The 14,828-nt window shown below is 42.4% G+C and overlaps 1 protein-coding gene across 3 annotated transcripts in view; it reads left to right on the plus strand.

Annotated features, from left to right (window-relative positions):
* The window catches only part of thbs2a (thrombospondin 2a), a 38,890-nt gene that overhangs the window by 19,210 nt on the left and 4,852 nt on the right, over nt 1-14,828 (plus strand). For all 3 annotated transcript variants that reach the window (XM_036956189.1, XM_036956190.1, XM_036956191.1), the window contains exons 10-19: nt 5,477-5,653; nt 6,273-6,446; nt 7,014-7,141; nt 7,625-7,777; nt 10,099-10,317; nt 10,817-10,924; nt 11,578-11,737; nt 12,206-12,324; nt 12,607-12,841; nt 14,598-14,825. In XM_036956189.1, the coding sequence (XP_036812084.1) occupies nt 5,477-5,653; nt 6,273-6,446; nt 7,014-7,141; nt 7,625-7,777; nt 10,099-10,317; nt 10,817-10,924; nt 11,578-11,737; nt 12,206-12,324; nt 12,607-12,841; nt 14,598-14,825 (1,701 nt within the window). The remainder of the gene's footprint in view (nt 1-5,476; nt 5,654-6,272; nt 6,447-7,013; nt 7,142-7,624; nt 7,778-10,098; nt 10,318-10,816; nt 10,925-11,577; nt 11,738-12,205; nt 12,325-12,606; nt 12,842-14,597; nt 14,826-14,828) is intronic.

Consider the following 14,828-nt stretch of genomic DNA (forward strand, 5'->3'; position numbering starts at 1 on the left):
GAGACAACTAATGACACCTGCCTCTGATTGAGAACCATACTAGGCCGAAAACATAGAAATGCCCCAAAACATAGAAAAACAAACATAGACTGCCCACCCAACTCACACCCTGACCATACTAAATAAATACAAAACAACAGAAATAGAGGTCAGAACGTGACAGATTTGCACTTTTCGCAGCAAAGTACGTTCATCTCTAGGAGACAGAACGCGTCTCCTTCCTGAGCGGTATGACAGCTGGTGTTTATACTTGCGTACTATTGTTTGTACAGATGAACGTTGTACCTTCAGGCGTTTGGAAATTGCTCCCAAGGATGAACCAGACTTGTGGAGGTCTACAATTTATTTTCTGAGGTCTTGGCTGATTCCTTTTGATTTTCCAATGATGTCAAGCAAAGAGGCGCTGAGCTTGAAGGTAGGCCTTGAAATACATCCACAGGTACACCACCAATTGACTCAAATGATGTCAATTAGCCTATCAGCTTCTAAAGTCATGACATCATTTTCTGGAATTTTCCAAGCTGTTGAAAGGCACAGTCAACTTAGTGTATGTAAACTTCTGACCCACTGGAATTGTGATACAGTGAATTATAAGTGAAATAATCTGTCTGTAAACAATTGTTGGAAAAATTACTTGTGTCATGCACAAAGTAGATGTTTTAACCAACTTACCAAAACAGTAGTTTGTTAACGAGAAATTTGTGGAGTGGTTGAAAAACAAGTTTTAAAGACTCCAACCTAAGTGCATGTAAACTTCCGTCTTCAACTGTATCTCACACTCAGTCATAGTTACTAAAATAATGAAAATAAATAATGATTGCCAAGATTTTGGCACCGTCAACTTTTAGAAGGTTAGTAGGAAATTGTATCATTTAAACCACCTAAATATACTCACATTCACTGAACATGTAGTATCTGAACCTCAAACATTAATTTCCCAACTGCTGCTCTTTATCCTTCTCCATATCTTATACTCCAATGCATCCAGCATGTCCACCATGGTATTGGGCAGCTGCTATTTGAGAAAGCAACTCTGGTTATTTAGAAAACTCTGGTCATCTTATTGCAGAGCACATTGTGTTTTTAGAGAAGATTGTATTGCAAGGTGTCCTAAATGTGTAGGTTATGCCGTATGTATTGGCTAAAGTGGGTATGCAGCTGTCGTTTTTTAAACCTCCATTCTAGCACATGACACACACACCCACCCTTTTATTGGGGTTTCTATGTGAAGTGTATGATTGAATGTTTATCTTAGCCTGCATCTAGTTACATTGAAATTAGACATACAGTGCCTTGCGAAAGTATTCAGCCCCCTTTTGCCACATTTCAGGCTTCAAACATAAAGATATAAAACTGTATTTTTTTGTGAAGAATCAACAACAAGTGGGATACAATCATGAAGTGGAACGACATTTATTGGATATTTCAAACTTTTTTAACAAATCAAAAACTGAAAAATTGGGCGTGCAAAATTATTCAGCCCCTTTACTTTCAGTGCAGCAAACTCTCTCCAGAAGTTCAGTGAGGATCTCTGAATGATCTAATGTTGACCTAAATGACTAATGATGATAAATACAATCCACCTGTGTGTAATCAAGTCTCCGTATAAATGCACCTGCACTGTGATAGTCTCAGAGGTCCGTTAAAAGCGCAGAGAACATCATGAAGAACAAGGAACACACCAGGCAGGTCCGAGATACTGTTGTGAAGAAGTTTAAAGCCGTATTTGGATACAAAAAGATTTCCCAAGCTTTAAACATCCCAAGGAGCACTGTGCAAGCGATAATATTGAAATGGAAGGAGCATCAGACCACTGCAAATCTACCAAGACCTGGCCGTCCCTCTAAACTTTCAGCTCATACAAGGAGAAGACTGATCAGAGATGCAGCCAAGAGGCCCATGATCACTCTGGATGAACTGCAGAGATCTACAGCTGAGGTGGGAGACTCTGTCCATAGGACAACAATCAGTCGTATATTGCACAAATCTGGCCTTTATGGAAGAGTGGCAAGAAGAAAGCCATTTCTTAAAGATATCCATAAAAAGTGTTGTTTAAAGTTTGCCACAAGCCACCTGGGAGACACAACAAACATGTAGAAGAAGGTGCTCTGGTCAGATGAAACCAAAATTGAACTTTTTGGCAACAATGCAAAACATTATGTTTGGCGTAAAAGCAACACAGCTCATCACCCTGAACACACCATCCCCACTGTCAAACATGGTGGTGGCAGCATCATGGTTTGGGCCTGCTTTTCTTCAGCAGGGACAAGGAAGATGGTTGAAATTGATGGGAAGATGGATGGAGCCAAATACAGGACCATTCTGGAAGAAAACCTGATGGAGTCTGCAAAAGACCTGAGACTGGGACAGAGATTTGTCTTCCAACAAGACAATGATCCAAAACATAAAGCAAAATCTACAATGGAATGGTTCAAAAATAAACATATCCAGGTGTTAGAATGGCCAAGTCAAAGTCCAGACCTGAATCCAATCGAGAATCTGTGGAAAGAACTGAAAACTGCTTTTCACAAATGCTCTCCATCCAACCTCACTGAGCTCGAGCTGTTTTGCAAGGAGGAATGGGAAAAAATGTCAGTCTCTCGATGTGCAAAACTGATAGAGACATACCCCAAGCGACTTACAGCTGTAATCGCAGCAAAAGGTGGCACTACAAAGTATTAACTTAAGGGGGCTGAATAATTTTGCACACCCAATTTTTCAGTTTTTGCTTTGTTAAAAAAGTTTGAAATATCCACTAAATGTAGTTCCACTTCATGATTGTGTCCCACTTGTTGTTGATTCTTCACAAAAACATACCGTTTTATATCTTTATGTTTGAAGCCTGAAATGTGGCAAAAGGTCGCAAAGTTCAAGGGGGCCGAATACTTTCGCACGGCACTGTATAATCGTGCCAAAGCATGGTTCAATAAAATGGGTTCACTGACAGATACTAATGATACACAAAAATTGTTATTTACTGTAACATTGGCTAGCTTTCAATAAATTGGCTTAAAGGTCAACAGAGTTACCTCTTCATACAATCAAGACAATTCGTATTGCATGCTGCATGTTTCAAGGGTACTCGAAAACACATTTATCTTATTTCAGTCTTTGGAAGCTAGCTAGCTATATCTGTTCCTCTTCATCAGACAGCAGCTCGTGTTTTCACAAGAGGCTGTGTTTACATCGTAGATAGAAGTTGGCTGCCTTCATCATGAGGGGTACAGTGCCTTGCGAAAGTATTCGGCCCCCTTGAACTTTGCGACCTTTTGCCACATTTCAGGCTTTTGCCACATTTCAAACATAAAGATATAAAACTGTATTTTTTTGTGAAGAATCAACAACAAGTGGGACACAATCATGAAGTGGAACGACATTTATTGGATATTTCAAACTTTTTTAACAAATCAAAAACTGAAAAATTGGGCGTGCAAAATTATTCAGCCCCCTTAAGTAGCGCCACCTTTTGCTGCGATTACAGCTGTAAGTCGCTTGGGGTATGTCTCTATCAGTTTTGCACATCGAGAGACTGACATTTTTTCCCATTCCTCCTTGCAAAACAGCTCGAGCTCAGTGAGGTTGGATGGAGAGCATTTGTGAACAGCAGTTTTCAGTTCTTTCCACAGATTCTCGATTGGATTCAGGTCTGGACTTTGACTTGGCCATTCTAACACCTGGATATGTTTATTTTTGAACCATTCCATTGTAGATTTTGCTTTATGTTTTGGATCATTGTCTTGTTGGAAGACAAATCTCCGTCCCAGTCTTAAGGTCTTTTGCAGACTCCATCAGGTTTTCTTCCAGAATGGTCCTGTATTTGGCTCCATCCATCTTCCCATCAATTTCAACCATCTTCCCTGTCCCTGCTGAAGAAAAGCAGGCCCAAACCATGATGCTGCCACCACCATGTTTGACAGTGGGGATGGTGTGTTCAGCTGTGTTGCTTTTACGCCAAACATAACGTTTTGCATTGTTGCCAAAAAGTTCCATTTTGGTTTCATCTGACCAGAGCACCCAGGTGTCTCCCAGGTGGCTTGTGGCAAACTTTAAACAACACTTTTTATGGATATCTTTAAGAAATGGCTTTCTTCTTGCCACTCTTCCATAAAGGCCAGATTTGTGCAATATACGACTGATTGTTGTCCTATGGACAGAGTCTCCCACCTCAGCTGTAGATCTCTGCAGTTCATCCAGAGTGATCATGGGCCTCTTGGCTGCATCTCTGATCAGTCTTCTCCTTGTATGAGCTGAAAGTTTAGAGGGACGGCCAGGTCTTGGTAGATTTGCAGTGGTCTGATACTCCTTCCATTTCAATATTATCGCTTGCACAGTGTTCCTTGGGATGTTTAAAGCTTGGGAAATCTTTTTGTATCCAAATTCGGGTTTAAACTTCTTCACAACAGTATCTCGGACCTGCCTAGTGTGTGCCTTGTTCTTCATGATGCTCTCTGCGCTTTTAACGGACCTCTGAGACTATCACAGTGCAGGTGCATTTATACGGAGACTTGATTACACACAGGTGGATTGTATTTATCATCATTAGTCATTTAGGTCAACATTGGATCATTCAGAGATCCTCACTGAACTTCTGGAGAGAGTTTGCTGCACTGAAAGTAAAGGGGCTGAATAATTTTGCACACCCAATTTTTCAGTTTTTGATTTGTTAAAAAAGTTTGAAATATCCAATAAATGTCGTTCCACTTCATGATTGTGTCCCACTTGTTGTTGATTCTTCACAAAAAAATACAGTTTTATATCTTTATGTTTGAAGCCTGAAATGTGGCAAAAGGTCGCAAAGTTCAAGGGGGCCGAATACTTTCGCAAGGCACTGTATGTACAGGAGTTCTGATTGGTTACAAATTTAGCAGTTCAGCAAATTTGCCTGAGCAGATAGTGTTGAAATATATTTTTTATGAGAAATTGTGCAAGAATTGAAGATGCCAACAAAGTTATAGTCATCATAAGAATGATGAATGATGACAGGGATCGATCAACTTCACCATTTTCAGCTTCGGGCCTCCACCTACAACATAAAAACAATATTTTCCTGCAGTTGCTATGTGAGTGTGTGTGTGTGTGTGTGTGTGAGTATGTATGTCAGTAGAAGCAGATGTGTCATGTTGGAACAGGAGAAATAAATAGAAATCTAGAGGAACGCTGCTCTGCTGGGGTGGAGATGGTTGGACAGAGACCTCATCCCTCTCTGGCTCAAAACCCTGTGACTTGTCTTTGTCTGTCTGTCTGTCTGTCTGTCTGTCTGTCTGTCTGTCTGTCTGTCTGTCTGTCTGTCTGTCTGTCTGTCTGTCTGTCTGTCTGTCTGTTTGTTTGTTGTGGTAAATAGATCCCGTGCAGGGTTGTGCACTGACTCACTAGTACCCAGTATACTGCAACCAAAATACCCAGCAATACAATATTTGAATCTGAATATATTACACATGTCTTTTCCCTATGCTCTGACTTAACTGTGTGTGTTCAGTTCGTCAGAATGGTGGGTGGAGCCTGTGGTCTCCCTGGTCATCATGCTCAGTGACGTGTGGCGAGGGCCAGATCACCAGGATACGCCACTGCAACGCACCCACACCACAACTGGGGGGCAAGGACTGTGAGGGCCAGGGGAGAGATACACAGCGCTGTGAGGCCAAGCCCTGTCCCAGTGAGTATGGTGGTCCTAGCAGGACAACATAGACAATGTTGTCTTGGAAATCCTGCATCCGGGGAGGCAACCAGTCTGTCTAGAGCAAGACTATAGACACAATGTCCATACCAGACCTGGGTTTAACATTTTAGCTTTCTTTCAAATAATTTAGCTGTGCATTGATTGAGCTAGACTATTTCTTTTGAAAGATATCAAATACTGTTTGAATCCAGTATAAAGTAGTTTGAACAAGTATTTTGGTCTGATTCATACCCACTTACTTGGATTTACAAACAGGGAGAAGTAGAAGAGTTTTACACCTCTACCCACTCGTATAGAAGTTCACATGCTAACAGTGCTATGTGTCTGTCTTTCATAAAACTGAGAGTGCACTGGCCACTACAGAATGGATGCAAAGTGGTTACATATTTCCTGTGTATGACTGTAGGCCTACAACTACTACTGTAATTCTTTGCTACACTTTCTTACAGTAAATAGACTTGATAAGACAGTCATGTCTTATCAAAGATTGTAAAACCTCCCCATGGACTCTTGGAAGACTAGCCCCCATTGTGATCTAAGAGATCAGCAAACATTGTGATGATCTACTAACTGTTTATTTGTTGTCCATGTGCAGTTGACGGTGGTTGGGGACCGTGGTCGCCTTGGGCGATCTGCTCGGCAACCTGTGGGGGTGGAGTTAAGGGTCGGACCCGTGTCTGTAACAGCCCCGAACCCCAGTACGGAGGCAAGAAGTGCCCTGGGGAGACCAACGACAGTGATGCCTGCAACAAACAAGAATGCCCTATCGGTGAGTGTGTGTGTTTGTGTGTCCCATTCAGCACCTCTGACCCAAACCCTCATCCCTTTCTCTTTCCCTTTGAGGCATTTTAACCTTCCTTACTCCCTTTGAGTTATTCCAGTTCATTCTTGCATTCCAGTTGAGTTATTATTTCTAATTTCAACATTCCTGTGATAAGTGCTCTAAGAATGGCCTCCAGGCAAATTTTTGTCAAATATTTGTGCTGATAACAAAGTCTGGAAGGATGTGTTTTGCCTCTTTGTAGAATGCACATTGTGTTTGGTCAACAAGCTTTGAAAGCACTGAAACCTGTTAACTTTGAGAGAAATGAAGAGAGCAACCTGAAGTGAACAACCTGGGGAAGCTGAATGTCAATATTCTAAATAAACAAATGTCCAAATGTAGCTGCATTAGGCATGTCCTGGTTCTCTTCCTAACCAGTCGCCAACAAACTATGGAGAATTGCTTCCCTGTCAGACGGTTGCTTTAGTTCTAACTATTTTCTAACTCTGTTAAAAGTATTTTCTAACTCTGTTAAAAGTCTTTTCTAACCACTGCGTTATTGTTCCCTGTCAGACGGTTGTCTGTCTAACCCATGCTTCGGAGGAGTGGACTGTAACAGTGCCCCCGACGGATCCTGGGAGTGTGGGCCATGCCCTCTCGGTTTCCGCGGCAACGGAACCCACTGCGAAGACGTCAACGAGGTAATTTTGGGTTAAAGAAGCATGTTACACAAGTCAGATACTTGGTTAACCCACTAACTAATGGTTAACCCTAACCTTAACCTTAGCCCTAAATACATTTTCATCCCCAGGCTATGTCTAACCTTAGGATCTTCCTTTACTCATTCATATTCATGACCTATTGCCCTACTTAGAATCTACATCTCATTCTGATCCTCTTCCTCCACAGTGTCACATGTTCCCTGATTGATCTGATTGATTTTATTATTGATCGATTGAATATCATCTATTCTGATCCTCTTCCGCCACAGTGTCACATGATCTCTGATAGATCAATTTATTTGATTGATTTTATGATTGATCAATTTGATATAATCTACTTCTGATCCTCTTCCTCCTCATCGTGACATGGTCTCTGCTCTCTGATTGATCTGCTCCTCTTCCTCCTCATCGTGACATGGTCTCTGCTCTCTGATTGATTGATTTGATCCTCTTCCTCCTCAGTGTGACATGGTGTCTGACATATGCTTTAAAGCTGGTGGAGCATCGCGTTGCATCAACACAGACCCAGGGTTCCACTGTCTGTCCTGCCCACCCCGCTACAAGGGAACGCAGCCCTTCGGCATGGGGGTGGAAGCTGCCAAGAAGAACAAACAGGTACGTCTGTATCACTCAACATCGGTTTTAGGTCTAGTGTATTATTTAGACTGCATTTACGCCGTTGCTGACAGGTGTATAAAATTGGGCACACAGCCATCCAATTTCCATTAGATTGGCCTTACTGAAGAACTTAGTGACTTTCAACGTGGCACCGTCATAGGATGCCACCTTTCCAACAAGTCAGTTCATCACATTTCTGTCCTGCTAGAGCTGCCCTGGTCAACTGTAAGTGCTGTTATTGTGAAGGGGAAATGTCTAGGCGTAACAATGGCTCAGCCACAAGGTGGTAGGCCACATAAGCTCACAGAATGGGACCGCCAAGTGCTGACGCGCTATAATAATTACCTGTCCTCTGTTGCAACAATCACTACCGAGTTCCAAACTGCCTTTGGAAGCAACATCAGCAGCAGAACTGTTAGTTGGGAGCTTCATGAAATGGGTCTCCATGGCCAAGCAGCTGCATACAAGCCTAAGATCACCATGCGCAATGCCAAGCTTCAGCTGGAGTGGTGTAAAGCTCACCGCCATTGGACTCTGGAGCAGTGGAAATACGTTCTCTGGAGTGATGAATCATGCTTCACCACCTGCAGTCCGAAGGACAAATCTGGGTTTGGTGGATGCCAGGAGAACACCACCTGCCCAAATGCATAGTGCCAACAGTAAAGTTTGGTGGAGGACGAATAATGGTCTGGGGCTGTTTGTCATAGTTCAGGCCCATTAGTTCCAGTGAAGGGAAATGTTAACTCTACAGTATACAATTACATTCTAGACGATTCTGTGCTTCCAACTTTGTGGCAACAGTTCGGGGAAGGCCCTTTGCCGTTTCAGCATGACAATGCACCTGTGCACAAAACGAGGTCCATACAGAAATGTTTTTTTGAGATCGATGTGGAAGAACTTAACTGGCCTGTACAGAGCCATGACCTCAACCCCATCGAACACCTCGCCAACTGTGAGTCAGGCCTAATCGCCCATCATCAGTGATTTATTAGTGGCCCACATTTTTAGAATGAGTCTACACTCTGCTGCAAGGGTGGACTCCACTATGCATGAACATAGCACACCTTGACTCTGTATAAGGAGAGAGAGAGGGAGAATGTTATGAAGCTGTAATATATATATATATATATATAGATAGATATATATAATATATATATAGATATAGATATAGATATATAGAGATGTGTCTATATAATAGCAAACATCTGCTATACTTCTCTCTTCATACTTCACCTGTGCTTGGTGTTACAGTATGAGTGGAGGTCTTAGATGGGATGAGAACTATAAAGTGATGTCTATGTCTCTCTGATGTTGTTGTTTGTGTTATCTACGTTTCCACTCTAGCAACACATGTATTACTGTTTAATGCAGCTCTGTCATGTCAATAGCTATTTCCCAGTGGGAACACACTGGTTGAATCAACGTTGTTTCTGAAATTACGTCGAACCAATGTGGAATAGACGTAGAATTGACAACATCTGTTGTGGCATACATACATCGTTTCTGCTTTGAAACCATGATAATTGAGTTCACACACAGATTTGTTTTGGAAAGTTGAATCATCACTCCACTATCCAATAGACCTGGGTTCAAATACTATTTAAAATAATTTACAATTCTTTATCTGGACTTGATTGAGCTTGCCTGGCACAATGAACAATGGAATAGTAAAAAAAAAACTACAGGCTAAAGTATTTGAAAGATCTCAAATAGTATTTGAACCTAGATCTGCTGTTCTGCCCTAACATTGCGTAACAGACCTTGTGAATCATTGCTTTGTCACTGGCTTTTAAAAACTGTACCGGCTCTGATCCTAGGCCAACATCGTACACATTGATTTGAGGAAAGGGGAAAGGGGAATTGTCTCATTGTCTCATCTGTTTCCCAGAGCTGATGAAAAAAAGAAAGGCCTTGTTATTGGTCATCACGTAACGTTGTTGTAACGTTGTACCATATGAGGTCACGGAGTGGCATCAAATCACTTCCTATTGATGGACATCTGTAGCAATACAGATACGACAGTGTTGTCTTTGATTCTCTTGCCGTAGCTACATAAAACACTGTAGCAGAATCCACAGGGTTCATGGCAGAGCAGAGGACATGACAGAACATAACATGACATCTGAGAATACACTTCACCCCAAGAAATGAGACTCACTGATTTACAGAACGTTTATTATGCTCATGCACTGTCCTCTCCTGTACAACCCAAGACAGTTTGACTTGATGCTCTCTCTCTCCTCAGGACAACTCTCCACTCCTGTACAATGCCAGAGAGTTTGACTTGATGCTCTCTCTCTCTCCCTCCCTCCCCCCAGGTCTGCGAGCCAGAGAACCCCTGCAAAGACAAGACCCACAACTGTCACCGGTCCTCAGAGTGTATCTACATCAGCCACTTTAGTGAACCCATGTACAAGTGTGAGTGCAGGATCGGCTACGCTGGTGATGGCTTCATCTGTGGAGAGGACTCAGACCTGGATGGATGGCCTAATCAGAACTTGGTGTGTGGGGCCAACGCCACCTATCACTGCAAAAAGGTAACAGACTCTAACTTTATGTTCTCTGTGGGCCACTTTCCTGGATCCAGAGTAAGCCTAGTCTCTAGTCCCCATTTAAATATGCACTCTTGAACTTTTGTATAATATCAGCCAGTAGTTTTGAAAGTGGTGCTCACGAGCCAAAACTGGTCCCTATTTTTGTGTACTACGTAATCCATTTGGTGTGATATGTTACCAATCCAATTCGTGCAATATGTTACACATTTATTGTGCTTAAGATTGTGGAGTGCATTTTTAAGTCTAGACCTTCCTGGAATAAAAAGGACTTTCAATTGAGATTCTCAATTGAGCATACGCTTTAGTCCAGGACTAGGCTAAATCTTATTAAGTCCAGGAAACTGTCCTAATAACTTTTATCCTCAACAACAGACCTGCAGATTTTCCACATTTTCTAATCTTACGGTATGACAATGTTTGACATTTTTCTTCCTGTGGCTATTTCTAAAACTGTTTCCATTTATTTATCAATATTTAACAGGATAACTGCCCCAACCTGCCTAACTCTGGACAGGAAGATTTTGACAAAGATGGTCAGGGAGACGCTTGTGACCAGGATGATGACAACGATGGAATCGTGGATGAAAGAGTAAGATATCTTTTATAAGGCAAATGTGTTAAATAGATGATGGATGAAAAGTTTCACTAACTCTTGCTACAGTCTTAGAAAAAAAAGTACAATCTAGAACCAAAAAGGATTCTATCTGGGACCAAAAACAGTTCTACCTGGAACCAAAATAGTTATCCTTTGGTGACAGCCGAAGAATTGTTTTGGAACCCTTTATTCTAAGAGTGTATGACAATGGAAGTTTGCTTCAAAGGTCAATGTTTGATTGTTAAAACCAACACATTTTTCAGCAAATGTCTTCATCAGGGTATTTAGATGAGTTCAATAGCGAATCAAATGCCCTCTCCAAGAAAACGGACACTCTAATCATTCCCATTTCGCTGCTCTCTCTGTCCTGTACAACTGTCCTGTACAACCCCAGACAGTTTGACTTGATGCTCTCTCTCTTCAGGACAACTGTCCTCTCCTGTAAAACCCCAGACAGTTTGACTTGATGCTCTCTCTCTCTCTCTCTCCTCAGCACAACTGTCCTCTCCTGTACAATGCCAGAGAGTTTGACTTGATTCTCTCTCTCTCTCTCTCTCTCTCTCTCTCTCTCTCCCTCCTCAGGGCAACTGTTCTCTCCTGTACAACGCCAGACAGTTTGACTTGATGCTCTCTCTCTCTCTCCTCAGGACAACTGTCCTCTAATGTACAACCCCAGACAGTTTGACTTTGATAAGGATGATGTGGGGGATCGTTGTGACAACTGCCCCTACGAACACAACCCTGCCCAGATCGACACAGACCACAATGGGGAAGGTGACGCCTGTGCTATCGACATTGATGGAGATGGTACTAGCCTTTTCTTACCATGTTACTAAACATGATACTTTGCTGTATTATAATGATATTAAGTGAGAACAGGGAAAGGCTCCTTCAACTCTTATAACGTTTATATTTCGTGTAATATATTATTTAAAAGTCATTCATTTGTATTGCTATTGACAGTAGTTGGCTCTGAACTAGTCATGACATTTAAAAAAAAAAAAATCTTAATGAATACTCAGAAAATATTTGATGGATTATTGCAGGATAGTAAATCATGCAAAGGAATGACCAGCTGGCACGGTTTTGCGATTAATCTTTCCGCCCTCAACCATGAAGTGATTGATTAGCATTAGCAACTTCTATGGCACGGAACGCGAAATGCCACATGCAAGAACAGGCAAGCAAATATCTAGGATTATGACTACAGATATGTCCTGCACACATGATATTACCGCTGCATGTTGTTTAATGTCCATTTCCCTATTCCTTTAGAAATCCTAAACGAGCAAGACAACTGCCCGTACTTGTACAACAATGACCAGAAGGACACTGACATGGATGGAGTCGGTGACCAGTGTGACAACTGTCCTCTGCTACACAACCCTGACCAGGTGGGAATAAAGAACAGTCACTTTTCCTTTTATGTAATTACAAAAAGGACATCATCGCTATCAGGGTTGCAAAATTCCAGAAACGCTCCCCAAATTCACAGGATTTCTAGACATTCCCAGTTGAAGGATTTGGATGACCCTTCTTATTCCTCACTCTGGGGATCTTGCAACCGGGATTTCTGGAAAACATTTGGAAAAGTTCAGGAAAATGTTAGATTTTTTTTTTTATCATGCTGGCCACTGTAACACTCCTGTCCTCTCCTGTCCTCTCCTCTTTAACAGGCTGACACAGACAATGACCTTGTAGGAGACCAGTGTGACAACAACCAGGATATCGATGAAGACGGTCACCAGAATAACCTGGACAACTGTCCTTACGTCGCCAACTCCAACCAGGCCGACCACGATAAGGACGGCAAGGGGGACGCCTGTGACTTCGACGATGACAATGACGGTATCCCTGACGATAGGGACAACTGTAGATTGACACCCAACAAAGATCAACTGGACTCTGATGGTAAGGGGGACAACACACACACAGACAAACACACCATGGATCAGCATGTTGAATACCCTCATGCCCGTGAAGAATGCTGTAACAGTAGCTGCCTATAGCTGCCTGAGGAGGAATTAGTATCCAGTAGGTTGATTTGTGACTTCTGTAATAGCCCTGTATACACTACCATAGATACTATCTAACATCACACAGAGGATTGCTTGTGATACAAGAATCTTCCGTTGAGACGTCCCTGCACCTGTCCACCCTCCTTTTTACACTAATCTTTATAGATATAGGTCAACATGCCATGTCCCATTGTCCTGTAAACTATAGCTACTACTTTAACAGCGGTTGTGTATGATATCAGAATAGCGTTTTTCTGCATCTGCCCACCATAAAAAACATGGGGTGCCTTTTACCTCTTAACCACCTTTTCATTCATATATTTACCGTTCAGTATGTCTTGTTCCATTTCCCTCTCTCTCTCTCCAAAATGTGGAAGTATGGTGGGCGGTTTAGAAGTAGTGTTCACACATCCAGGAACTTGCAGGTGTAGGGTACAAAAAGTCAACTGATGATAGAAATATAGATATCTGTATAAGGTTGAATTGTTGAATGCTCCCGCAGTTTTATTGTGGTGCAAGTATGGTGGGTCAGACATTAAGGAGTTAACAAAAATGGGTATTTCTGGGTTACGGTTGATGACGTCATTAGCGTGGGACTTTATCGTGCGGGAACCCATGAGGGAATCATCCGCCAGACACCCAGCCGCCAGGCCATGAAGTTTTATTTCCGAAGGGGGCATCTGTGCTAATCCACAGTGCCCAATTTCAATTTCATCATGCAGAGTTACCTGAAGTTTGTGTAACTGGCTTTAACTAGAAGCAGGCTGTGTGGAGACTGGGAGAGGTAGGGAGGGAGAGGGAACTAGAGAGTGAAAGAGAGAGCGATGGAGAAAGAGAGAAGGAGAAAGAGAATGAGATACTTCTCAAAGACAAACCCTAGAGCCAAATCCCTTAACCCTCTTAACACCTCATCAGAAGGTGTTTATTTGATAGAATCAAGTCAGCTTCCTGTGCAATTACAGAAGAGTAGAGGAGAAAGTGGAGAAAACAGGCTTTACAGCTCGCTGGCAACTTCCCTTTGCTCTGTATTATGAGTCTGTTTCTAATAGACTATGGCCTCTGAGATAGTTACATGTTTCAGTAGAAGTTGTCACGGCATGCAGATGGCTGAGACTCCTTATTGGACTTGGCAGACATTAAAATCTACAGGAATTGCAATTCTTGCGATTATTTTTATGAAACGCTGGCAGAGTGAGTGAAACGTCTGCCTTCCCTGTGGTAGGAATGTTGCAACATTATTGCTAGTGTGGAAACTATCGTTCCATTAAAAAGGAATAGGAGAGCAACAAATATATATTATTAATTCATGGTGCTCTTTTATTCATTCAAAAAGGTGACACGTTTCAGCACAGGAAGTGACACAGTGGTCTAAGGCTCTGCATCGCAGTGCTTGAGGCGTCACTACAGACACCCTGGTTCGAATCCAGGCTGTATTCCAACCGGCCGTGATTGGGTGTCCCATAGGGCGGTGTAAAATTGGCCCATCGTCTTCCGGGTTTGGCCGGGGTAGGCCGTCATTGTAAATAAGAATTTGTTCTTAACTGACTTGCCTGGTTAAATAAATAAAAATAAACACCATAGTCTCTGTCAAAGTTCTCACAATAGGCCTCTGTATTTTAACCCAGCATCTTCCATTCTTCTATCAACAGGCGACGGTAGAGGAGACGCCTGCAAAGACGACTTTGACAACGACAACATCCCGGACTTCCTTGACGTGTGTCCTGAGAACAATGCCGTCAGCGTCACAAACTTCCGGAAGTTTCAGATGGTGCACCTGGACCCCAAGGGAACAGCGCAGATCGACCCCAACTGGGTGGTTAGACATCAAGGCAAGGAGCTGGTACAGACCGTCAACTCTGACCCTGGCATCGCTGTTGGTG

Source organism: Oncorhynchus mykiss, chromosome 20, assembly GCF_013265735.2.
Source record: "Oncorhynchus mykiss isolate Arlee chromosome 20, USDA_OmykA_1.1, whole genome shotgun sequence".
Taxonomy (NCBI): domain Eukaryota; kingdom Metazoa; phylum Chordata; class Actinopteri; order Salmoniformes; family Salmonidae; genus Oncorhynchus; species Oncorhynchus mykiss.